Source organism: Phocoena sinus, chromosome 6 (assembly GCF_008692025.1).
Source record: "Phocoena sinus isolate mPhoSin1 chromosome 6, mPhoSin1.pri, whole genome shotgun sequence".
NCBI classification, from domain to species: domain Eukaryota; kingdom Metazoa; phylum Chordata; class Mammalia; order Artiodactyla; family Phocoenidae; genus Phocoena; species Phocoena sinus.
Window position 1 is genome coordinate 39,317,207 of NC_045768.1, and position 26,373 is coordinate 39,343,579.

Below are 26,373 nucleotides of genomic sequence, written 5' to 3' on the forward strand. Positions count from 1 at the left end.
AGTGTGCTTCTTGCTTGCTTTAGTTGGCCAGTGTTCTGCCGGTATATCCCTCAGGAATCACGGTCTCTCCTTCAGGAGAAATTGGGAGGGTTTCACTGGGACTCCAGCCCCTGAATAAACTCATAACTTTTAACTTTATCTTCCTCCCTGGCAAAGGAAAAATGTAACACTCTGGGCCCAGAGGAAGAGAGGCCCCAGAATATTCCCCCTAAACCTGTGCTCTGGTTTACATAAATCCAGGATCGGGTTTTCATTTGGAATTGGTAGCAGGTAATGGAAAATTTGGGGTGGAGGAGAAATCTTGGATTTTATCAAGAGAACCTTCTTTTGAGTTTAAGTCAACAGGTAGTGCCTGTGCCTCGGTCAGCCTTCTGTGAATTGGGTACAAGGATGCTGCTTAATCTCCCTGGTTCGCAGTGTTGCCCAGTGTACCGACCGAGGAGGAAATATGTGGGCAGTTCTTCCCCTGGGGTCCATTCTTTCCTGGAGATGAATTCAGCTCCAGGGAAGAAGGGACCTTTGTAGGATTTGGAGTTGGTACCCCTCTGCTCCCCCCAGCCTTCTCTCCTCCTTCCCTATAATGAAGGGCACTGAAGAGGACCCTGGAACTGATGGTCAGGCTGGACCTGAGCGGCCAGGTGAGTCACATGCAGCTTGTGCTTCCTTGCAGCGGCCGGCCTGAGGACGCCCCTGGCGGTGCCGGGTCCGTACCCTGCGCCTTTCGGGATGGTGCCCCACGCGGGCATGAACGGCGAGCTGACCAGTCCCAGCGCCGCCTACGCCAGCCTCCACAACATGTCGCCGCAGATGAGCGCGGCCGCAGCCGCGGCTGCCGTGGTGGCCTACGGGCGCTCCCCGATGGTAGGGATGGCAGGGATGGCAGGCAGGCAGCTGTGGGTGGGCGCAGGCGGGCGGGCGGGACCCAAGGAGCGGCCAGCGGCCTGCAGTCCCCACGCCTGCAGACAAAGACCCAGTGTCCTCGCTGCACCCGCCTCCCTCTTGTCCGCCTTCATCGGCATGCCGCTTCATTAAGTTAAGGCCAAATGCTTTTTGTTTTACTGTTTTTGTGGATGAAAAAAGGCAGTGTTTAGGAGCTACTTCAGCGGTTCAGGGGACATCTGGTTTTCTCCCACCAAAGTAGATTTTTTTTTTTTTTTTTGGAAGGCGATGAAATGACTCAAGTAGCTCACAGAAGCCTTTTCATTCGTTTCTTGAAGTTGTTTGTTTTTTTTTTTCTCTTTAATTCTTAGAAAAAAATATTTGAGGAGCCGTAATTTTCTCATTCCATGCTTATATTATTCTTTAAACCCAATAGCGTGACTTAGGTGTAAGAAGTGATCTCAGCTCAACAGGGAGAAACACAAAGGGACTGAAACCGTGGGGCAGGTTCTCCTTCTTGTCCTACCTTCTCCCACTGTGTAAATGGCCTCATGTTTGACCAGGAAGAGACAGAACTGCATGTGAAGGGGAAAATTGACTGTGTAGTCCTTGACTGCATCAGGAAAAGGGACTAGATTGTAACTCATAGCAGATGAAAGTCCCTAAATCATTTCTGTTGGCTGTTTGAAATATGTCACGTGCATTTCTCTCCTCTCCCTTCTTCATTACCTCCAATAACTTGGGGTGATAGTAAAGTTCATCGTTTTTTCCCTTATGTTGTACTACTAGGAAAGGCTGTGCAGTGGAGGGCGAGATAATTTAAAGCAAAGGGGACAGCTGAGGGACTAGGTACCTTCGTTAAGGTGCACAAAATAGAGCGTCCATGCGTGACCTTCTAAGCGATGACTTAGACCAGTGGTATGAAACAGGGTGATTTTGCCCCCTAGGGACATTTGGTCATATCTGGAGACACTTTTGTTTATTAGAACTGGGGGATGCTGTTGGCACTGAGAGGGTAGAGGCCACGGATGCTGCTAATTATCCTGCCATTCCCAGGCCGGCCCCCAACCGAGAACTATCTGACCTAAAACGTCGATAGTGCCAAAGTTGATAGTCAGGTTGTCCTGACTCAGCGTACTGCTCTTTGTACTTGTTTGGACAGGTAGAACATCCTAAGTCCACAGGGCGTATTTACCATGGGAAGCTGGTTCTCGATGCACGGATCAATCACACACCTTCCTACTTCCCAAAAAAGAGTGTCTTGTGGTATTTAGAGGTGGCTGTATTATTTTTTTGCATTATAATCGTTCTTTTGAGAAATGCTAGCGCATGTCCCTGTTTCTGTTTCTGTTGCTTTGGGGATTTCTGAGTTTCTAGTGAAAAGTCTTTAGAGGTGTCACAAAGTGCCTACCCTGCATAAACTGAGAGTGCGATGCCTTATTCTGTTTCCAGGTTGGGTTTGATCCTCCCCCTCACATGCGTGTACCTACGATCCCTCCAAACCTGGCAGGAATCCCCGGGGGGAAGCCGTAAGTACCTCTAACTCTTTGGTTTTACTGTAAAGGCGGTTACTTAGTCATGGTTATCAGCAGACTCGAATTCCAAAGGGAGCACAGGCTTGGGCGTTTCCAAGGAGATTTCTAGTGTCTTTTCCTGAGGAGTGTTAACACTTGCTATAAATAGGCACCTGGTAGGTGTCACGCCTCTGTCTTCTCGCTGTGGATGATGTCATGCATTTAGTTATTTCTGGAGAGAAGCTGTTGGGGAGGGGTCGAGGAGGGAGGCGAGAGCCAGGGGCGATTGGTCCTCCTTGCTTGACCCTTCCTCAGAAAGCTGCTCTGCTTTGCCATTTGGTTAGGGGGTAGCTGCTGGAGATTTTCCACAGGACTGTGTTGTGGGCAATAAGCTGTCACAAACTTGAAATCTCAGAAATGGGAAACGTGCTGTTTCTTTACCCGGCTCAGTGCCACCTTTTCCTTATTTTGGTCGAAACGGGAGTTCCGTGAAAGGTACATTCTGTTGGATGCCAACATCGGGGGTTGACCACCCCCCCTCCCCAGGAACCCCAAGTAAAGTTTTGCTGGGTGCCTTCCTCTGAGAGATTATAAAGTGCAACGTGGCTTTGGTGAGGAAGCAGGAGAGGTAGGTTAAAGGGCAAAAGAGCCTTCAGAATTTAAAAAGCCCCGTTGGTTATTCTTCCAGGGTCACTTAAAATCACCTGTTTTCCATAATATTGGTAATCAGAAACGTGATTTCAAAGAATTCCTAAAGTTCTCAATTTTTGTACAAAATAAACCCGAGGGCTTCCCTGGTGGCGCAGTGGTTGAGAGTCCGCCTGCCGATGCAGGGGACACGGGTTCATGCTCCGGTCCGGGAGGATCCCGTGAGCCATGGCCGCTGAGCCTTCACGTCCAGAGCCTGCGCGTCCGGAGCCTGTGCTCCACAACGGGAGAGGCCACAGCAGTGAGAGGCCCGTGTACCGCAAAAAAAAAAAAAAAAGAAAAAAAAAAAAACAAAGAAAAACAAACCTGAAATGTGGGAGTCTTACTTCTCAGCAAATACTCTCTTCCCCTAGGGTAGAAGATGGCAGAAAGCCAGTTCCAACTCATTGATTTTTTCCAAATAGAGGTACATGTCACAGGCCTTCAGGTTTTTTTTTTTTTTTCGTTATACCTTCTACCTTCGAGTGGTTTCTTTCAGCTCTTACTCATGCATCTGTTGCATATTGCATTATTTTGAGTGGTCTGCTCAACTACCTGGTCATCCTTCTGTGGTTTTTATTGCAGCCTTGCATCAGACAAACCAATAGCATGAGGAAAGATGGAACTCCTTACCCCGTCATCTGCTTTTAGAAAGCAGGTTCCCGTTGCTCCTCTTTCCCTGCGTTATAGTATCTGTTTCACGGTAATTTGGCTTATGATGAAGTGAAGCTTTGGTTTATACTAGGAGCTAGTAGCAATGTTAGGAATTTATGGTGACATCTAGGCCCAGGGAAGAGCAGGACTGGGAAGTGGGGCAGCATCGCATATCCTTTCTTAGCTGGTAGATCTTTTCCGATTGAATACTTGTGAACTACTATGTTGTGTTTTCTTGGGAATGCCCCCCCTGTGTCCAGCCTGGAATGCCACAGGGCACTTATGGGTATTTCTTACCTGTGGTTTTGCTGGCAGTGTAGCTAGCTGTTGTGTGTCCCACTGTCTGGTGAGTGGATAAAGGGCAAATGGGGACTTCGCTAGCAGTCCAGTGTTAAGATTCCGCGCGTCAATGCAGGGGGCACAGTTTCGATCCCTGGTCGGAGAATTAAGATCCCAAATGCCGCAAGTTGTGGCCAAAAAATAAAGAAGAAAACGAGCAAACAGTTAATGTTGAGCCAGGATGCAGCAATTAACAGTAACTGACGAATCTTCAGGGGAATAATAGGCAGCTAAGGCCAAGTTCAGCGAATCATTAGGGAAAGCCAGTTTCAGGAGTCAGAGCTGTGGGGAGTTTCCAGCTGCCAAGCCCCCCCCCCCCCAGCCCCGCCCCGAATGTGAAATAGGAGGCAGAGGGCATGGGGTGAGCAGAGCTGAGAGCCACAGAGCTGGTCCTCAGGGCTGGTGTGGGGGGGGAGGGTTAACTTAGACCCAGTTCCTAACAACTGTGTGTGCAGTTAGACACAGTTTACACCTTCAGTGGATGACAGTACTGGTGTCACGCTTCCTGGAGCCAGAATAGTCATGTCTTTGACTTGTGAGAACCTTGGATCTCTTTGTGTTCACAGCTGCGTAGGCTAGGACCACGACAATGGGCAGAGAGGCAAAGTTGTGAGACTCAGGTATGATGGTGCTTTTCTCCCCTTGGTCAAAACGGGCACTGGGCTGTGGATCCGAGGGGTCGCTGCTTTCTAAAACAGTTAAAACATTTTCTTGGATTCTCTTTCAAGTTTAATGTGAGCCATATCATGAGAGGAAGATTGAGTAAATTGGTATCAGATGGAAAAATGAACTTGCCCATTGTCTGGGACCTGGGCTGCGTACACAGTCTCAGTCCCCATATTAATACGTTAATTAGTATGAGAGGACGTACTGTTTTCATCGTTCAGAAAAGTAATACCGCCTGGGATGGTTTCTCAAACTGGCTATGATGGTAGCAGACCAGTTTTTTCCCAATATGACAAAGATTGAGACTCTTATAACAGACAAATACAGATGGATAGGGGGGGAAAAAAGATACAGAATACAAGTCCCAGTTTTTTATTACAAGAGCCAGCAGTTGTGAACTGACTCTGAGTTGCTGTGTAAACGTTTCTCAACACTTAGTCTTGAGGAGTGAGCACCTCGCCGGGGGCAACGGTGAATGTCAGCCGACCACACTGGGCAGCGTCTGTGTGAGGCTTATAAGAGGAATGGTGACAAACCGTCATGTCCAGGGTAGAGTGAACAAGGTGGTAAAGGGTTTGCGAGAGTCATTCTCTGAGAAACACCAGTCGAAGTAATATTTGGGAAGGACAGATGGAGGCTCTTCGTGGATGTTTGGTGGAGAACTGTGTGTTAGGCGCCTGCTGTGCTCCAGGAAAGAAAATGTTCGTCTTTCTGGCTTTGGGGAGAGCCTACTGATGTGGGGGGAATGTTAAAGGAACAGTAGATGCTTGGGTTAAGTTTGCGACAAATGCTGAGTGCTGTGAAGGCAGAGTGGTGGGTGATAGGCAGACAGGTAGAGAGTGACCAGAGTTAGGAAGGGAAGGCCTTCCTTGGGGCAGGGTAGATATGCAGGAAGCTGAAGCTGGTGCAGGAGGGATAAGGCCACCCGGCAGAGGGGGCCGGGAGGGTGGGCTGGTGCCAGTAGAGGGACAGTGGGCTCCCAGCACAGAGAGGGAGCTTGAGGGTTCACGGGCAGCTGCATGAGTGCCCTCGAAGAGTGGTACAGCCGGGAGAGTGCAGGTGGGACTGGAGGGACCTTAAAAGTGCGTCTTGGGCTTCCCTGGTGGCGCAGTGGTTGAGAGTCCGCCTGCTGATGCAGGGCACGGGTTCGTGCCCCGGTCTGGGAAGATCCCACATGCCGCAGAGCGGCTGGGACTGTGAGCCATGGCCGCTGAGCCTGCGCGTCCGGAGCCTGTGCTCCGCAACGGGAGAGGCCACAACAGTGAGAGGCCCGCCTACCACACACACACACACACAAAAGTGCGTCTAGCGTGAATGCCCATCTGTGGTTCTAGTGGCCTCACCGCATGGCTGCGCATCTCTGGCCCAGCGCCTCTAGTGATGGCGACTCATTTTCCCTGGCTGTGTGAAAACTCTTCCAGCCCTTGAGTTGAGATCTGTCTCCCTGGAACTTTTACCCATCTATCCTGTTCTGTCCCACTCCCCGAGACCACACAGTGTGCTGCTAATCCATCCTCCTCAGGGCAGGCAGCTCTTCAGATATTTGGAGACCACCGTTTCTCTATGAAGGGTCTCTTCTGTCTGAGTATGTCCATTGCTTCAGCCCTGTGTTATGGGATGTGATTTCAGGTTCCCACACCATCTGCCTACTACAGTCTGGTCAGTCACCTCCCTCCTGTCCTCTCTTCTACAGATTTCATCAAAATCTGCTGACTAGGCATAGAGGACCCAATTGGGAGCTCACAGCCTAGTGATGGAGAGGTGGCATTAATCAAGTAATCACAGAAATAAATGTGTAATTATAATTGAGATAAGAGCTGTGACAGAGGAGTACTGTTTTTGTGAAATTCTGTGAAGGGCTGATCCCATCTGGAGGGTCAGGGAAGGATTCTCATAGTGTTTTCAGAGCTGCAGTAATTGTGTAGGGGAAGGGCAAAAGACTCCAGGTGGAGGAACCAGCTATATGCAAAACGCCCTGCTTCCTTCCATTGTTTTTATCAAAGTGGCGTAGAGCAAGATGACATTGCCACTGTTCTGTACTTGTTTTGGTGTCAGAGTGATCTAAGATCTCAGTAGGGTTTCCCAACCAACCTGGACATTTTTTCTCTCTCCCACTTCTAACTTCTCCTAACTTCTTTTTGTTAAAGGCATTGTCCCTATTTTTCTTCTTTTTTTTTTCATTTCTCTTGAACTTTATTTTTTTTTTTATACAGCAGGTTCTTATTAGTTATCTGTTTTATACATATTAGTGTATGTATGTCAATCCCAATCTCCCAGCATTGTCCCTATTCTATCTAACATCTGGACCCAAACTTGTAGCCTTTGGTACTTCCTTGTTTAATTCCCGTTTTTACCCAGTCTTCTTATTTGTTAAAATCCTCACTAAGATCGTAGGTGAGTTTTTCCCTTAATGAAATATTTATCTGATCTTGTCTGTTTCTTGCTCAGATATCTTCAAAAGGTGCATATAAACTCCTGATGTAGCCCCTCTGGTAGTATCACCCCAGCCTTTTTTTCCAGCCTTGTGTGCTGTGTTCTTTGCATCCTGTGCTCTGGCCAAATGGGATAACGCTCTGTTCCATGAAGAGAAGAGCCCTCCTCCTACCTGGAGCAGATTTCCTTCTCACTAGCCTCTACCTCTTCCTGCGGAAATATTTTCTTTCCTTCAAAGACCACTTCAGCTGCTGCCTCCTTCGTGAAGCCTCTGCCTTTCCCTATGTGCTGTCTCTCTTCTGGCACCTTGTAATGTCTTGTGACACTTTCCACACTTTGGCCTTGAGTTATAATCCTATGTCCAGGTCATGTTTCAGTCAGCTTCTTCCCCACTAGAACTGAAGCTTCTGAAGTCCCCTTGAGCACAGATACCCAGTAAACAAATGTTTGCCCCGTTGACTGGTGGAGGGGGCGGTGAGCCCAGGATTGCGCAAGACCCTATGATTCATCCTTTTCCAAGGGAGAGTGCAGTTTGCATTTTAGAGATGTGTAATGCTGATTTATAAGCGGTTTACCCTGACTGTGTTTCAAACCCTCAAGGTGAAATTTAATTGCTGTTGTTTGGTCAGCTTAACTTGAACTCATTTTTAGTTTTAGGAAATTTGTTGCCTGAACTCTGTGGAGATCACTGATAAGGAAGAAACCTGAAGTTTAGACAGATTGACGTCTTTGTTGTACTCCACGCCTCTCTCCCCTCAAGGCATTTTTCTGGCCCCGTGGCACCGCTTTCCTCTCCATAAATACTTGGGGGGCTGAGCTCTACCTGCTTCCTATAGTAGCACCTAGAGGTCAGTCATAACTCACACTAATAATAGTTTGGCTTAAGATTCCAGGTAAGTTCCGGGTTCCTGTACCCTGTGTTTTAATGCTAGACACGTAATTGAGAAATCTTCCACCCACTTGTTTAGTGTTTAAATAAATCTTTAAACTACCTTTTTGGAGTTGGAGCCTAAAGGGAAGAGAAAATCTGAACTACATTTGGGGTAAAATTGCTTCTTAGGAAAACATGATTTGCGGCAGTGAATAGGGGCCAGTCCCGGCTTCTGGCTGAGAAGATGTGTCAGTGGCCAGTCCTCCTCCCTCTGCCCTCCATTCCTCTCTGATCCCTCTGCTGACCATGTCTGGATTCCACACTTAGTTTATTTCGTGGATTTGAAAATTAGTTCAGCCCCCTTTTTTACTTGTCACGATATTTGGGTGATTTTTTGTCTTTTTTTTTTTTTTTTTTTGCGGTACACAGGCCTCTCACTGTTGTGGCCTCTCCCGTTGCGGAGCACAGGCTCCGGACGCGCAGGCTCAGCGGCCATGGCTCACGGGCCCAGCCGCTCTGCGGCATGTGGGATCTTCCCGGACGGGGGCATGAACCCGCGTCCCCTGCATTGGCAGGCGGACTCTCAACCACTGCGCCACCAGGGAAGCCCGATTTTTTGTCTATTAAATGCTAAAAGTAACATGCTTATTTTGTGCCATATTATCACCATGTGGGTTTTAGTTTAACTCTTGTTTTTCTACTTTTTGATGGTCTGGGAATGTGTAGCTAATTTCTTGGAGTTATATTGAGGTGTGAGGCCCTTCCTTTTGATGTGAGTTATGTTTAGCTGCTGGACAACTGTCCCTTCCCTCTCTCTCCCTCTTCACCTCTTCAGAAATGGCTTTCAGCTTACCAGGCATAGTTTGTCTATTTCTTGATCGAATACTGCTGTTTGCCTGCAGTGGTTGGTTCCTCATCTTTGTCTTACTTTTCGTCCACGCATCTCTTGGTTTGTATCTTTGTCCTGCCTAGGAGCCCTGTTGCTGCCCCAGCACATTTACAATTTGGAAATGTTTAATTGATGGAGGAAGTAGGACCTAGAGCTCAGAATCATAAATGCTGACTTTGACCAGAGAACCTCCTAGTATATCAGCTAGGCCATCTCTTCTTCCTTACTTTGTCTAGTAATTTTCTTTTTCCTATCCATTTTAAGAAGTTCTGCATTTGCTTTTTTAAAAAATGAGGATAGCCGTGCATTCAACTAAATAAGGAAACAAACAAAAAGTCTTCTATTGTAAGGCTTTGAAGTCCTCAACTTGTCATTTAATTGTTACTAAAGCCCTCCATTGATGCAGAAATGCTGTCTTCAGATAGGGTAGGGGTTGCACCTGGATCTGCATGTTTGAGAGGATGCCCGGATGCCAAACTAGAAAAATCCTGTGAAAGAAGTAAAGGATTTCACAGATGTTAGGAGTTAGGTGTGCAGACCCTAAAAAATGTTAAAGGTAGAGCTTGTTACATTGGCAAAGAAAGAGGTTTTACCAGAAGGAGATGAATTATATACCTGAGGACATTTTTGTCCCTGAAATCTTAGAATAACATGGCTCTGGTTTTCTTTTCTTTTTTTTTTTTGCAGTACGCGGGCCTCTCACTGTTGTGGTCCCTCCTATTGCGGAGCACAGGCTCCGGACGCGCAGGCTCAGCAGCCATAGCTCACGGGCCCAGCCGCTCCGCAGCATGTGGGATCTTCCCGGATCGGGGCACGAACCTGTGTCCCCTGCATTGGCAGGCAGACTCTCAACCACTGCGCCACCAGGGAATCCTGGCTCTGGTTTTCTTATCACCCCACATCACAGCATCCCCAGCCTCCACCTTCCCTATACTAGTTCTTCAGGCTGAGAGCATCCTCCAAAGTCATAAGTTAACATTATTCTCATCTGTCTTAGAATGAGCCAAACGCCCCAGCTCTCAGCCCTCAGAGCCTCCTGTGCCCAGGGCTCCATAATGAAGCACATCAGTGACGCTGACATGCCTGGTGTTCTCCTTTTGTGTAGGGTAGGCGTCTCCCTCCTGATGGGCCCCACGAGCCCTCTTGAGTCGAGAGTGTCGAAGGTAGTGCCGATGTGGAAGCTAAGGTAAAGGTTAGAGCCCCACTTCTGTGGTTGGCTGACCTCTCCTGCTTACGAGCTGAGTTGGGCCTGTTAAGCTCCTCTGTGCCTCTTCCCTGCTGTAAATAATAAGGGACAGCGAGCTGCCTTCTGTGACGTGGGAACCAAAGTCTGAATCTATATCGTGCTTCGTACTTTCCTACGTGCTTTCATTTCCCCCACACCTCAGCAGTCACGTTGGTAGGGTAAGTTTTGTCAGGGCATGTTGTAAAAACAGGGAAATGAGGCCCAAATAAGTTCCGTGTGGTCCCCCCATCTTATTAGTGACTAAACTGAAACTCTGACCTGGGTCCCCTCACTTCCTGAACTTTACTGCATGCTCTTCAGCACCTAGACTCCTGACCCATGGCAACTTCTGCTGCAGCTGGTATCTGAGGGGTTCCACATCCACCGGCTTCTGCTGATGGGTGGGCTGTGGATTTCACTGTTACTGTTGCTCTCGTTGCCTTTTGTTTTGCTCTTCATCAGCTCTTCATCTCTAGGGACTGCCTTCCCCCCTTGGGAAAGTTGGTACCACCTCTGAGCCACGTTTGGTACGACGACTAGGAGTTCCTTGGGAGAGTTGCCTGGCAGAGCCCAGGTGGTTAGAGACTCCCCACCTTCTTGTAGCTCACTTTCCGTAGCTACACGAGAGTAAGCTACAAGGAGCAACCTGGCAGCTTACAAATGAAAGGCTGCTGGAGCAACCTTTCATGCCTCGATTTATAAGTGATTAGGTAGCAGTAAATGACTCGGGGCTTTCGGATTCATTTACTGAGTGCCAGCTGTATGCTCGTTGGCGAAGTCATCCCAGACGACTCGGGAATGAGACAGACACATGTAAACGTGGGCTGTAGTTCTCAGCATGATACCGATTTATAGGATGAGCCAGGGTCCTGGGAAAGGACTCACGACACCTGGGGAGTTGAGGCAGGCCGAGGGAGGGGGAAGTGACGTGCGCTTAGGGGGACGCCGTGCTATTCTAGGCAGGAGGGAACAGTTTGTGCATGACGTGACAGCATGCGATATTTTAGGGGACTGGCCCGTTGTTCCATGCGGCTGGGAATTTAGGATACAAGGCGGTCACATGAACTGAGACTCATCGACACTCAATTGTGAAGGGCTAGGTGAGCCGTAGAGCCGGAAGAGCCAGTGAAGGTTTTGACATGATCAGATTCTTTTTGATACCTGTTAATACAGCAACAGATTCCCCCTCAAGAGGGCCAGGTTCACAGGCAGTGAGTGGGGTCTTGGCCGCAGCCTTTATCTCTGGGGTCCGTGGTTCTTCATCACTGTTCGCTGAATCCGGCCACTGCCGTTCCTCTCTACTTCCAGCAAACCAACAACTCTAACGCCTGTTTTCCTTTGCCCACGGAACACAGCATAGTTTTATTAACAGGAGCCAGTCTGCTAGGGAAAGACACTGTGTTTCCCCAGGACGCAGTCCTGTTTCCCAGTTTGTAGCACCCGTGGGGACTCCGAGTGCCTTTACCTCTGCCGTGTGCCCAGTGACTGAAGAGTTTGAATGAGTTTGATTTCATTCCGCTTTTAAATCTGTGAGGTCCAGTGGGCTTTGTTCTGTTCAGTTCTGCCACCACATTTCCGAATCAGACCCTGGTCTGCAGGCGCTTGATTCACACAGCAGGGGGACTCAATTCTCTGAGGCTCTGGGATGTGGGCGGGTGGCCCCTAAGCAGGGCCCCAGGGCCTCCTTCTTTCTGCCCCACACTTTGCCACCATTCTCTCTCCAAACGTCCTCCGCTCCTCTTTGCCCGGTGCTGTCTCCCCACCTCGCCTTTTAGGATTTATGAATTTCCCGGTTTTCCTGGCCTCACCGTCGCCCTGTGCTTTCCTGGCTCCCACCCCACGCCTTCCTCCCTTTCCACATTCCTGGCCCTCACACTGGTCCCCTGTTCGAGATAAGAGCCCTGGCTTCAACATAGCCTTACTTTCCTCTTTTTAAGTCATGGGTGTTTAATATCGATGCTGTCATTTCCCGAAGACCCCTGCAGGTGTCGAGCACGGTTAAGGGTTTTGCACTTTTGCAGCTGTTTTCTCTCTTATTTTCCTTACAACAACCCCTGCGACCCCAACATTTTATTATTATTTCTATCTTGTCGATCAGAAAATGGACACATTACAGGGCTCAGGTAGTTAGTCCCGTTCGGAAAACCACAGTCAGTGAGACCTCGCGCCGGGGGCCCCCGCATCTCAGGTCCCTTTGAATCCAGCGTCTGGGCTCTTATCCTGGCTGTGGACCCAGCCTACTGTGTTCATCGGTCAGGAGCCTCCTCTCCCCTTTTTCTTGAATAAACAAATAAATTCAAGTTTTTAAAATTGAGGTATACATATAGAAAAAAAATGTACACATCGTGTGTATAGCCCAGTGACTTTGCGCCAAGAGCACCTGAAAAACCCCTTCCCGTGCCCCTTCCAGTCTCTAGGGGAACCACCGCCCCAACTTCTTATACCAGAGGCGAATCCTGCCTGGGTTTGAACTTCTGTAAACGCAGTTGTACCAGATGCATCCTTTTGTGGCTGGTCTCTTTCTGAATTCAGGCTTGAGAGATAGTTATAAATGTACACTATCCGTTTATAAATTCGCCCTCCTGGTTGATCTTACTTTCCCTAGTTCCTCAGTCAGTAAAGAGGGTAAGTTTCCTTCTGGGATCTCTTGAACGTTGTCACGATGCGCCATCAATGTGGACTTTCTCAAAGACGTTTGTGTGCTTCCCGGAAGTGAATAACAGATTCCAAGCTGTCTTGTTTGCTCCCCTGGTTTTTCCTTCCTGTGGGTCCCTCTGTGAGCCACACCCGCCCTGTGCCTCACTGGGGTTTGTTCATTCGATTAGGCCCTCCAGCACAGCAGACAGCGCCAGCTTCCTCCTGTATTAACAGCCATATGGGTTTCCCCTGGGACAAACGAATGTTCACAGCTTGTGGCAGCAGTTCACTGCACTGTGAATCAATTTTAAACTGCCTAAGTATGATGATCACAGACCTCCTATGCAGTTTAAAGAAGAGGACACCTAGGGGAGAGATGGGTATCTTCCAGAGACAAGCATACAGCTCTCTGTACTTCGTGCATCTATTTTAATCTGGAACATTTAACTCTATAATAAGCAGAGTTCCAGTTGAAGCGAGATAAAATTTCCTTCCCCTAAAAATCAGGAATTGCTAAAAGGATACCTGACGGAAACTGCCCACCTAGAGGTACCCACCTTGATTTATGGCGAACAGAAAAACTAACCTTCGCGTCTGCCATTTTCCTCACAGCACAGAAAGCTTTAAGAGGCAAGTTCTCTCCCCACGTTTACCACCGTTCATTTGTTATTTTCAGACCCAGGTCGTGGTGCCTGATATCTGGGTCACATAATTTAGAATGTGAATAGACTTAAACCCCAGTTCTTGTGGTCTTATCTTCAAGGGCAATAATACGATGCTATTTGATTCCAACTCCAAATATCCTCTAATAAATGGCATAGGTTCAATTAAGTGTAATGTGCATGTATTGAAGTATCATGTGGGCTTGATACATAACTAAGGACACTAAAGGATACTGTGAGCTAAAAATAGGAGATATAATAATGAAAAAGAAACAGATGTGGAGAACAAACTAGTGGTTACCAGTGGGGAGAGGGAAGAGAAGAGGGAGAGGGATAAGTAGGGGTAGGGGATTAAGAGTTACAAACGATTATGTATAAAATGATCTGCAAGGATATATTATTGTACAACACAAGGAATATAGCCAATATTTTATAATAACTATGAATGGTATTATTTTATGAGTATATTATATTTTATAATTATAAAATATATTTTATTATAAAATAATAATGAGTATTATTTTATAATAACTATAAACTCACAACCTTTAAAAGTTGTGAACCACTGTATTATATGCCTCTAACTTATATAATGTTGTACATCAAATATACTTCAGTATGAAAAAATAGGAGATTTAGCGGTTTGGTACTAAACCAAACCCTTGATGTAAGGGCTTTGAGCTGTAGTTGTTTTATATGCATATTTATTTTCTAGGACATTCTTTGTGGTTCCCATTATGTGTACTCAGTCATTCAAATTAAGAGTAATGTTAAGGATTTGGGTCAAATAGCTGTATAAGATTAATTACTGGAACCAGTTTGCCAGGAGATAACGTATCTAAAATTGTGTCCTTTGGTCAGGGAGAAGGGGAAGTTCTTTTAAGAATCTTTTCATATATTTCATATTTTGTTTTGTTTTGTTCTTTAAATTTTATTTATTTATTTATTTTTGGCTGTGTTGGGTCTTCGTTTCTGTGCGTGGGCTTTCTCTAGTTGTGGCGGGCGGGGGCCACTCTTCATCGCGGTGCGCAGGCCTCTCACTGTCGCGGCCTCTCCTGTTGCGGAGCACAAGCTCCAGATGTGCAGGCTCAGTAGTTGTGGCTCACGGGCCTAGTTGCTCTGCGGCATGTGGGATCTTCCCGGACCAGGGCTGGAACCTGTGTCCCCTGCATTGGCAGGCAGACTCTCAACCACTGTGCCACCAGTGAAGCCCGATATTTTGTTTTTATAGAAGGAAAATAACAGCATGTATTTTATTTTCAAGCTAAGGAAGTATGTGGTTTTATATGCAGGCAGGTAGAAACCTGATAACTTCTATCAGTTTTAAGTTTTGTGCATGCTTAGTTATTTTTCAAAATTTGAGTTAGCATTAAAATGAAAATGTAAGTTCTGTATTAATGCCCAAGGTCTTTAGGATCTGTAAAGGGACTGCAAGGTGCCACTGATAAATTCCAGAAAGGGCCCAGACTTATTCCAGAAGGTTATGGGAGGGAGGAAGCCCTACGTACTTCATTTATTGTTTATGTATGCAGACCTATAGAAAAGTTTTAATGTTGAACTTCTAGATCACCGAGTGATGCTTTGGATAAGAAGAAAGTGAAAGCAGTGGTCTTCAAAGTGCCTAGTTCAGATGTGGGTGGGAAATAAAACGTTAGCACTCCTATATCTTCCATCCTCTACAGGGTCTTTTCTTTGTGCGTGCTTTCTAGTATCTGTAGTATATGAGTGCTTGGAGTTTAAATAATTAGATTGTTAGAGAAAAAATATGCTTTAAGATTTTAGTGTAGAAACAGAAGTGTGCACTAGGATTAGGTTTGTTTGTATTTAACAGGGAAGAAAATAATAGCTTAAGTAAAATAGAAGTTTATTTCTCTCTCCCATAAAAGATACTGGCTGTCAGTAGCCCAGGGCAGGTATCACAGCCCCAGTGATACAGCCCCAGGTCTCACAGTGTCACCAGGACCTCTCCATTCTATCTTTCTGTTCTGTCCCCCTCAGCAATTGAGTTCCATCTTCAGAGTCACCTTGTGGCCCAGAAACGCTGCTGGAGCTCCAGTCATCTTGCTCATAGTTCAGGTAGCAAGAAGGAGGAAGAGAAGAAGGAAGGCACTCTCCCCTCCCTCTTTTAAAATTCTTTTTCTTTTTTTAAATTTTTTTTTTTTTTTTTTCCCGGTACGCGGACCTCTCACTGTTGTGGCCTCTCCCGTTGCGGAGCACAGGCTCCGGACGCGCAGCCGCTCTGCAGCATGTGGGATCTTCCCAGAACGGGGCACAAACCCGTGTCCCCTGCATCGGCAGGCTGACTCTCAACCACTGCGCCACCAGGGAAGCCCCTTTTTTTAAATTAATAAACTTATTTTTTAGAACAATTTTAGGTTCACATTCAGCAAAATTGAATGGAAAGTACAGGTAGTTTCCATGTCCCTCAGGGTCCCCTTTCTTTCAAGTTATGAACTAAGTGCCGCCGAGCACCTTCTGCCTACATCTCGTCGGTCAGCACATGGGCATACCTGGCTAGAGCAACGCTGGGAAGAATAGTCTTTTAGTTGAAAGCTTTGCTACCTTCGATAAAACTGGGCTTTGTGGCCAAAGTAGACAGGGAGGTTGTTGAGGAGGAAACTTCAAGTCTTGTCACAAAGCCATTTGATGTAAGAGAATCTCTTTATTATTTTCTGTTAATTATGCAAAAGAGAGTTTAAGTACAAGCCTTAAACTGGTACGTTTAGAAAGCTGTTTTTGTTTGTTGATGTTGAAATACGTGGTTTACCGTGTGTAATCATTATGAGCTCTCAAGTGCTTCATCTTAAGCATCAAAAATAATCATTTTAAATTATACTAAGGAATCATACAATTATACAGGGTACAAGAAGGAAGTATTTTATGTTAATTTGGAAGCACATGTAATGTTTTTTAACAGGATTTGAAGGAATGCCTTACGGAATGAAGAGCACAGTTTAAAAATCTTTAAAAAGTTTTTAAAAAAGCATTTAATATATGTCTTTTTTAACACACTGGACTTTGGCTGTTATTTATTTCGTTTGTTTCATCAGTAAACACTTCAACTTATACTGATTTCAAAAGGAAGTCGTGGCAAGAATCTTTGCTCTGTCTTTCTCATAGAAGCGTGCTGCGGTAGGGACTAATTGCTTTATGATAAGTGTTTTTTCTGTCTCCTCTCCCGTTCTTCTCTCTTCTCCCTAACCATCCCCTCCCCAAAAGCGCATACTCCTTCCACGTTACTGCGGATGGTCAGATGCAGCCTGTCCCCTTCCCCCCGGATGCCCTCATTGGCCCCGGCATCCCCCGCCACGCTCGCCAGATCAACACCCTGAACCACGGGGAGGTGGTGTGTGCGGTGACCATCAGCAACCCCACGCGACACGTGTACACGGGCGGCAAGGGCTGCGTCAAGGTCTGGGACATCAGCCACCCCGGCAACAAGAGCCCCGTCTCTCAGCTCGACTGTCTGGTGAGTGAGAAGGAGCTGGTGCACAAGGGTAATTTCCTCCTGGAGTCTCAGTAAGGAAATCGCTGTTGGGGCCTGGGTTTTATTCCCATTATGAGGAAATGGAAGCCCATTCTGTTTCCTGTGTTAGCTATTTAGCTCTCCCCACTCTCTCCCCTCAGCGCGAAGGTTTCATTTGTTGCTGTTTCAGTGGTTAAATCCCAGAGTTGATGGATTTCTCTTAAAACATATTTTAACAGTAGTTTACGGAAGCGGTTCTTGTTTGAATGTGTATTCAGAAGGGGGTTTCCCGTTTAATGGATGGAGTGCAGCTAGGCCTGGACTCTGAGCCCTGCACTCCCCTCGACTTTTAATTTCCCTACAGCCTTTGGATAAATATTGAAGAGTAAACATTTGATAACGTGGCATAAAACCATTCTGAACAGGGTCTGTGTTTTCAGGGAGACCTGGCTGAGTTTTATGACCTTAACTTTACGAACGAGTTACTAGATCGCACTGCAAGAAATCAGGGCAGCCTTCAGCAGAACGGGGGTGGTGGGAATGCTTCCCCGCCTCCCCCCAGCCAATACCGTGTTGCATTTTTCAGGATCATAGAATACATCAGGACATGTTCCCTACACAGTAGCCACAGGATTTACACACCACGTACCATTGGCCTTAAGTGGACTATAGGCCGCCCTGCCCCTGTAGGGTGTCTGCCTGCACTTTGCTTCGGCATATGGTACACTTTACCTGCTGCCCCCCCTGGCAAGTGGCAAGGATTCCTGAGAGGGTGTTTCCAAAACGAAGACTGACTGTGTTTTTGAGACGAAAAGCCTCTTTGGGCTAGTTCTTGGGTTTTTTTTTTTTTTTTGCAATCAAATAACTTAAAAATATATCCATTAATGAAAGTTAAACATAGGGAAAGATACTTAAACATCTTACGGGAAAACCCAAACAAGCTTTTTGGCAACCCAATGGTAGGAGAGTTTTGTAACACTCATCATCTTTTTTGAAATTACATTGCTTAAAGTTTCTCTAATCTTTGAACAATAGGCCATGGTTAAAGCATACTAAAGACTCTGACTGTATCTGTTTGGGTCAAAGGATAGCAGTTATTTCTTTGTTGGAGAGGGCGGGGGTCATTTTAGGTCCCACCTCCCTTTTCTAATGTGTTGGTTTTGAGGGAGAGATGCCTTTTTTTTTTTTTTTTTGCCATACGCGGGCCTCTCACTGTTGTGACCTCTCCCGTTGCGGAGCACAGGCTCCGGACGCGCAGGCTCAGCGGCCATGGCTCACGGGCCCAGCCGCTCCGCGGCATGTGGGATCTTCCCGGACCGGGGCACGAACCTGTGCCCTGCATCGGCGGGCGGACTCTCAACCACTGCGCCACCAGGGAAGCCCAGATGCCTTCTTTTATTCATTTTTTTGGCCTTTGGATTGAGAGGCTTAAATATCACAGCAGCCATGTTACAACTTGAGAAAGCAGCTGTGTTCAAGTCTCAGACAAGGATCCATTTGGCTAATAAAGACACAGTACAAGCCTTAGGCAGAAACTTAAGAGTAATGAAAACCAAAGCATAGGTAGTATGTCTGCAGTTTCCAAATAGTAAATAACGGAGGCTGATGAGGTCAAAGATTTATAAACTAGCTGTGAAAAGTGGTTTCTTTGTAAAGAAGTACATGTACCCTTACCTTACATCCCCTGATCATCTCAGTTCCGTCTACTCAGCAGGAAATTGGGCTTCGGTGGCAGTTATATCTAAGCCTTCACACATGCTGAGCAATCCTGTGAGTTTGCTTTGTTTACGACTTCAGAGGAGCCAGGGGCCATCAGATGCTGATCTTTACTACAGAACGCTTGCTTTGGTAGTGTCCACGAAATACCACTTTTTAAGTCAACAACGGAGACAGCAGTTAGAGAACATGGCATTGTTACCGCTTGGTCATGCATTACAACAGTTGAATTATGTTTATTTCACAGAACAGGGATAACTACATCCGTTCCTGCAAATTGCTCCCTGATGGCTGCACTCTCATAGTGGGAGGGGAAGCCAGTACCCTGTCCATTTGGGACCTGGCGGCTCCCACCCCGCGCATCAAGGCAGAGCTGACGTCCTCGGCCCCCGCCTGCTACGCCTTGGCCATCAGCCCCGACTCCAAGGTCTGCTTCTCATGCTGCAGCGACGGCAACATTGCCGTGTGGGACCTGCACAACCAGACGCTGGTGAGGTGAGCAGGGGTGGTTTCCTGAGTGGGGCTTCCCTGCTTGAGTACCTGGGTCAAAAGGCCCCCTAGGGCTTCCCTGGTGGCGCAGTGGTTGAGAGTCAGCCTGCCGACAGGGGACAGTGTTCGTGCCCCGGTCCGGGAATATCCCACATGCTGCAGAGCGGCTGGGCCTGTGAGCCATGGCCTCTGAGCCTGTGCGTCCGGAGCCTGTGCTCCGCAACGGGAGAGGCCACAACGGTGAGAGGCCCGCGTACCGCCCAAAAAAAAAAAGAAAAAAAGGCCCCCTGTTACCCCTGCTTCTCTGCCTGCCCCCAGGCTCAGCCCACATGTGCCAGGCTTGGATCTGGGTGTCAGTACCGTATCACCGCCCTCAGAGGGCTTACGGTCTTGTGGCCACGCTTGGGTGTCACCCAGGCTTTATATTTACCTCCCTAATGTTCCCATTCTTCAGCCACGTACACATGCCAGATTTGTTTAAAAAACATTCCTGGCTTTTGCCAAGGGGCAGCATACCATGGATTAGATGGAGGTACAAAAGGTCCTCAATACTAGATGTTTTTGGCTTTGCCTAGAACCTCGTATGTGCGCACAGGAGCCAGCTGATAAAGGATGACAGAAAATCAACAAAAGGACATTAGAAGAGGAGATTCCACGAATTTCACCCACAAAATGGTTTTAGAGTAGCTGTGTTTCTCAATAACTAAACAAGCTCTGTCCAGGGGTCATTTCACCCAGGAAGGAGCCCAGCTGCTTGGAATCTGCCAGCTTTGTGTCCCTCCTCGGCTCTGGCCAGCTCACTCCCTCTGGCTGAGTCGGTGCTCACATCAGGGATGTTAGAGAAAAGTCTTTAGAAAAGGAAGAACTAGTTAAACATCTACGGCGGAACGTGCCTGTGTTTCGCCCTTTCGTGTCACAGTTCATCTTCGCTCAGGAACACTGTTCATGGTGCCTTTTTAGACTTGGAGGTTACTTAGCAGGGCTCCTCCCGTGCTTCTGGGCCCAGAGCTGGAGGGAAGGGACGGGCTGTGGGGTTGATTTTAGCAGCTCCCTCTTTCTTCAGCCGTTTCTGTAGAAATCCACTAAGTGTCACCAAACCAGGCTCTGTCCCTGTGTGTCGGTGACAGTGTGGTTATTTTTCTTGTCACTCTCCGGGCAGCTCAGAGAGTGAGCAAAGTGAACACACGGAACCAAGCCAACAGCCCCTTCAAACTTTCAGCCTAGCAAGTGTCGGCTGTTTTTTCTTTTCTTCCTGCTTTTTTCTTTTTTAAACTTAATAAATAGCTCTCCCAAAATATTCATTCGGAGTGCTTTTCAAATATTCATCTCTTTAATCCTTGTCGCTTCTGCACTGCTGTTATCCTGATGTTATCGTGGAGGAGCTGTAATGGGGCCCAGGCACTCTGCCCTCTTGTATGTTCTGGGCCCCTGCTCTGTGCTGGCCCCCAGGGAGTAAGTACCTGTTGGATACGTTGGCCTGCTTCACACATCTCTCTCTCTCTCAGTTTGGACAGGCCACACGTGGCTAGCGGCCACTCTGTGTGACAGGGCAGTACGGAGTCTCCTGAATATCTTTGTATCTGCTGTGACCCAGCACGTTCTGAACAGCCCTAGGATCTGCGTTCTAGGAGCCTGACCTGAGGGTAGCGCTGAGATAAGTGGACGGAGGGATGGAGGGACACCCACGAAGAGCTTAGGTCAGCAGAGAAACACAGTTGTTTTCAAGAAGTCAAAGTATTTCATGAGTTTCAGAGGTAAAAAAAAAATTCAGAGGATGAAATGAAGAGGAGGTCCCTGGGTTTCACGAGCTGTTTGAGGACGGAAAAGCAGCACTTTGGAAATGTGGGGCAGGACTGCTCCAGACCAGCGGGAAAGCCTTGGGTGCAGGCTGGGACGTTTGAGGCAGAGAGTTGGAGTGCATGGGGGAGAGGACCAGGATGGAAGCTCTGAGTAGTTTTCAGGGAAGAGATTTTTGGAGTGATGGTTCACATCTTGTCTCAGAATTCAGGGCAACAGTGGTGCTCTTGTCTTTTCCTCCATGCCGTTTAAATTCCAAGCTCAGCTTTAAAGTTGGGAGCTCTGCGGGAATACTAAGGTAATAGGAAGGAGAGGCGGTGGAAACTTTTCTCCGAGCGTTGAAATTTCCAAGCACTTCTCTCATGGATTCTGCCTGGTTCGCCATCCTGATCAGACCTCGGAACACTTCTCACCTGTTCCAGTCACTCCTCTGCCAGCTCCCTCTTGGCCTGCAAAACCAGGTCCACGACTCCCATGCCACCAGCCCCGTGGTGGCTTACGTCAACTTCCCCATGGCAAGCCCTGCCTGGGGCCTGGCAGAGCATCGCACTCAGCAAATCCCTGTTGGCTGGTTGTCCTTGGTAGTGGTTCTTTGCTTTTTGTTTGTTTGTTTGTTTGTTGAAGTATAGTTGATGTACAGTGTTGTGCTAGTTTCTGCTGTACAGCAAAGTTACACATTCTTTTTTTTTATATTCTTTTCCATTATGGTTTATCCCAGGAGTTTGGATAGAGTTCCCTGTGCTAGACAGTAGGACCTTGTTGTTTATCCATTCTAAATGTAATATTTTGCATCTGCTAACCCCAGACTCCCAGTCCATCCCTCCCAGCCCCCCACCCTTGGCAACCACAAGTCTGTTCTTTGGTGGTGGTTTCTGACTGAGGCACGAGGTTCCCCTTTAAGAGAACAACAGCCTTGTGCTCAGATTTGAGGGCAGGACCGTGCCCAGGGGTCAGTCAGCAATCAGCTCTGTCTCGGCCCCACACCTCTGAGTCAGGAGGCCGGCATGCCCCTTTGTCTCCAGGAGTCCAGATTTCCTAACGTGGGGCTCTTTCGAATAGAAGACGCGAGGTTGAGTAAATACATGAGCTCATGCTTTGTTGGCACGAAGGGCACTGCGGTGTTACTCACTCATGAAAATGGGAGTGCTCCTCGGCCCTGGGCTGGTGATGTGGTGATTCAGGCCTGCACAGTTATAGGCCAAGCCTGCTTCTTTCTTTAAGGAATACACTTGGGATTTTGTGTGTTTGTCTTTTTTTCCCCCACTTTCACACTTAAAACACTTTTCCAGACCTAGGAGGAATTTTACCTTCCAGACAGATTTGTAAGAATAGCTGTAGGAGCGTATTTAACTTCTCCTGTGTGGTGACCTAAAACGGCATTCCATTTCTTCAGCACTTGGATCATGAAAAAAGGAAAAGAAAGTCTGCAGGTGCCGTTTCCTCTCCTCCTCGGGGGGAAGGTTGGTTTCATCTTGCACATCAGCAGACACCGAGGAGATGACACACGCACAGCGAGTCCAAAACTAACAACACAACAGTGTTTACCTTGAGCTCTGGCAGGAAATCATTATTCAATCTGGTTTGTTTTATCAGGCAATTCCAGGGCCACACAGACGGGGCCAGCTGTATTGACATTTCTAACGATGGCACCAAGCTCTGGACGGGCGGCTTGGACAACACGGTCCGGTCCTGGGACCTGCGCGAAGGGCGGCAGCTGCAGCAGCACGACTTCACCTCCCAGGTGCAGGCTTGTCCCTCCCCGGAACCCACGCGGTGCTGTGTGTGTGGTGCACACCCTCCCCATACCTCCCCCCCTCCCTTCCCCTCCCCCCAAGAGTAGTAGCTAGACAAACAGACCTGGCTTTAATTTGAGATACAAACACACGCACACACACACACACACACACACACACACAAATTACCCTGAAACACTTAGACTGGTTTTTAAAATGCTGTAGGTTAAGACGTGTTAGTTGTTTTACTTGTATATGAGTTTGTTTCAGGACTTTGTGCCATGAAGAACATACAGGGTCTGATCTGTTGTCCATCTAATGTGGGGGTGAGAAATGATTTTATTCACATATAAATAGACCTTGAGAAATATGCAAGGATATCACAAGGAGTAGAGAAAAATCATAACAGCTCTGCAAGTTGATTCATTTTGCTTAAATCAGGGAGCTTAAAAAATACAGCGGTATCTCAGTTGATGCCCATTTTATTACTCATCCCTTAGACACTGGACTCATGGGTGACTCGATTTATGGAGTTTTGAAATGATATAAAAATGGCAACTTTGTGGATTGTGGAGCTTATTCAGATGTCAAGTGTCTGAATCTAGGCCTGTTTGGGGAAAGATAGTGCATGCCATTTTAAGTGTTTTCTGTTGATGGTGGAATTGTTCTTTTTATCGTGACTTATTTACTTACTTTTTTTTCTTTAATAATTCCAGTCAGAAAAATAGGACAGAAATGGAAAACAACTATACATGCAACTAAATTTCATGTCAAAATTTTGTTGAGTTTCTTATAGTCTTCCCTGTTCCCTTCCAGCCCTGTTCCCATTATGGGTAGGATCCTATTTTTGGTCTGCCCTTTTTTAAAACTTCTTATGGAAAATTTCAAATATATTCAATATATGAGAACAGAGAATGTTCAAGCATATATGAAAGTACAGAGAATTATATGATAAACCACATATGCCCATCACCCAGCTTCAACAGTTACTAACACACGACCAGTCTTGTCTCATCTGTTATCCCTGCCCCCAAACACTGGATTATCTTTAAGTAAATCCCAGACGTTATATCATTTCATCCATAAGTATTTCAGTTAGTATCTGTAAAAGATAAGGAACCCTTTCAAACAACACACAGAATACCATTATTATTAAGAATAATTTCTTGATTTTATCACCCATGACATAAGTGTTGCAGTTGTTTTTATTTTTTTCCAACTGTTTCATAAAGGCCTTTAACAGTTGAGTTATCTGGGTTGGCATGGTTGTCCTGTAGACTTTGCCTTTGCTTATTACCTCCTCCTGTTCTTGCTAGTTTTTCCCCTTTTCTTGTTGTCTGTTCATTTCCTAAGTCTATTGGGCAGAATACTCAGTGAGCCTCTTCTGCTTCTTGTAGATATTCTCCCTTGGTTATTGCCCAACTGGGGAGTGGCTGGCCGTGGGCATGGAGAGCAGCAACGTGGAAGTTCTCCACGTGAACAAACCTGACAAGTACCAGCTGCATCTCCACGAGAGCTGTGTGCTCTCCCTGAAATTTGCTTATTGTGGTGAGTTCAACGGAAAGGAAACCGGGAAATGTTGATGGCCTAAATGGAAAATACTTCTAAAAAATATAGTGGAGATGATATCTGGAAAAAATGTTGTTCTCTGAGCAGCTGGATGCAGTAATTCTGTTGTCTTAAAATGTCCCTCAGAGCATAGGGATGTCTGTTTTCGTCCATTTCCCTGAGTTGGGAAAAGTCAGCAGGTGATAGAATTGCCTAATACAAAGTTTTGACACATGTTTGTTTTCAGCAGGGAGTGTCAGGGGTGTGGGTGGAGGCAACCCCTCTGAGAGGGGTTGGTGGGAGTTTATAGAAAAATGAGGCAGGAGCAGAGGAAGTTGCTATGAACTGACCGGGATGAGCAGCCCATGGGCAGAGAAGGGAACACTTAGCTGCACCCAGACCGTTACACTCTGCAGTGAGGATAATGAGGGAAGAAGTTCATGGGGGGTCAAATATTTATTCACGAGATGGATGGATGGATGGATGGACGGATGGATGGACAGATGGATGGACGGACGGACAGATGGATGGACGGATGGACAGATGGATGGATGAATAGCTATCACATATTGACCATCCTATGTGCCATATGTGCTGTCTGCCGTTTAACTTAGATTCGTCATTTAATCCTTCCTAGTCCCATTTTATCATAAAGAAACTAACAGAAGACAACTTCATTGACTGACTATTCGAGGACCCACTGCATGCTCGGTGTGAAGCTACCTGTCATGTATCCAGTGGCTAACGGGACTGACATGGTTCCTGCCACCGCTTTTATTAAACCCAAGATCACAGATGGTTCACAGTGGAGCCCAGATTTAAAACCTGCTGTGTCTATTCATGTCATGGCCCAACCCCTTGGACATGATAGTTCATGATTAAAAATGCTCTGAGTTTGATTAAGCCCAAGTAGCTAATAGTATAGCAGGAATTCTAATCTAGTTAAGCCACAACCACATGTTCCTTTGCTAATTCTAGGTAAATGGTTTGTGAGTACTGGAAAAGATAACCTCCTCAATGCTTGGCGGACACCCTACGGAGCTAGCATATTCCAGGTAAGTCCGTGCTCCTTACATAGAATGACAGACAGTTGGACCACAGCATTGCTGATGACGCCAGAAGTGAAGGTGCCTTGTTGGGAGCAGGGCCCTGAGCATCTCTGTTCCACATTAAACACATGTCCGTTGTTTTCTCTTCCAGTCCAAAGAGTCCTCATCCGTGCTCAGCTGTGACATCTCTGTGGATGATAAGTACATAGTCACTGGCTCAGGGGACAAGAAAGCTACAGTCTATGAAGTCATCTACTGAAAACATTATGTGGTTTAACGTTTATAGTTGAATTGGGCCAAAATGTTTTGAATTTGTAGAAATAGAAAAGTTGTAACTTTAAAAACACAAAAACCTGTTTCCAAACCTTGACACAAAACTACTTTGCGTCTACAAAGAGGAGGCAGTGAGCACATCAACAGAAGGTCACCTACCTACCTAGACCAAATGGAGCACCGAGGCAAAGTGGACAGAGGGGTGAGGGTTGTGGGCTTGAGGAATGGAGCCCGCTGACCCGGGCAGAGTCCATCCTTTTCTTTCTGTGAGATCTGCCGAGATTACCTTTCTGTTCCTTGCCGTTCCCCTCCTGTCTGTCCGTGGTAGAGCAGTGGTGTCTCCAATGAACTTGTTTCCTCGTTTTGCATCTCGTGAAATGTTTTTTTGTATTTTTGTTGAAGGTTAAACATTTGTATAAATTGTAAATATATTTGGTTTATTACAGTAAAGGCTTTAGTACCAATAAGTGGTTTTCCTTCTCCTCCTTCATTGTTTTTATCAACGCTTTGGGATCGTTGGTGCGGGTTCTATAAGCAAAGTTCAAACATTTGTAGAGGAAGTTTTAAAGTGCACTTCTTATTTTATAAATATATTTTGTCACGGACTCCCACTGCACTAGAACCTAATTAACAGTTCTGAGTTAACCAGGAAGTCAAGACTAGGAATAATGAGTAACCGGAGGTTTATTAACGACGATTTTATTTGGGAAGCAAAAATAACTTTGCCAAGATTCATTCTTTTGTTTGGATACTGTTGTGATTCGAGGTCACAAATTAAAGCTTTGCCTTTTCTTGGTGATTCACTGGGAGATAGAATATTCTTTTCTCTAGGAAAGCCTAGCATTT

The 26,373-nt window shown here is 46.7% G+C and overlaps 1 protein-coding gene across 2 annotated transcripts in view; it reads left to right on the forward strand.

Annotated features, from left to right (window-relative positions):
- The window catches only part of TLE1 (TLE family member 1, transcriptional corepressor), an 89,296-nt gene extending 63,308 nt beyond the window's left edge, over positions 1-25,988 (forward strand). For both annotated transcript variants that reach the window (XM_032635758.1, XM_032635760.1), the window contains exons 13-20: positions 671-861; positions 2,332-2,408; positions 16,676-16,925; positions 18,886-19,133; positions 22,518-22,665; positions 24,055-24,205; positions 25,184-25,260; positions 25,406-25,988. In XM_032635758.1, coding sequence (XP_032491649.1) covers positions 671-861; positions 2,332-2,408; positions 16,676-16,925; positions 18,886-19,133; positions 22,518-22,665; positions 24,055-24,205; positions 25,184-25,260; positions 25,406-25,513 — 1,250 coding nt within the window. In that variant the 3' untranslated portion in view covers positions 25,514-25,988. The remainder of the gene's footprint in view (positions 1-670; positions 862-2,331; positions 2,409-16,675; positions 16,926-18,885; positions 19,134-22,517; positions 22,666-24,054; positions 24,206-25,183; positions 25,261-25,405) is intronic.
- The last annotated feature ends 385 nt before the right edge of the window (positions 25,989-26,373 follow it).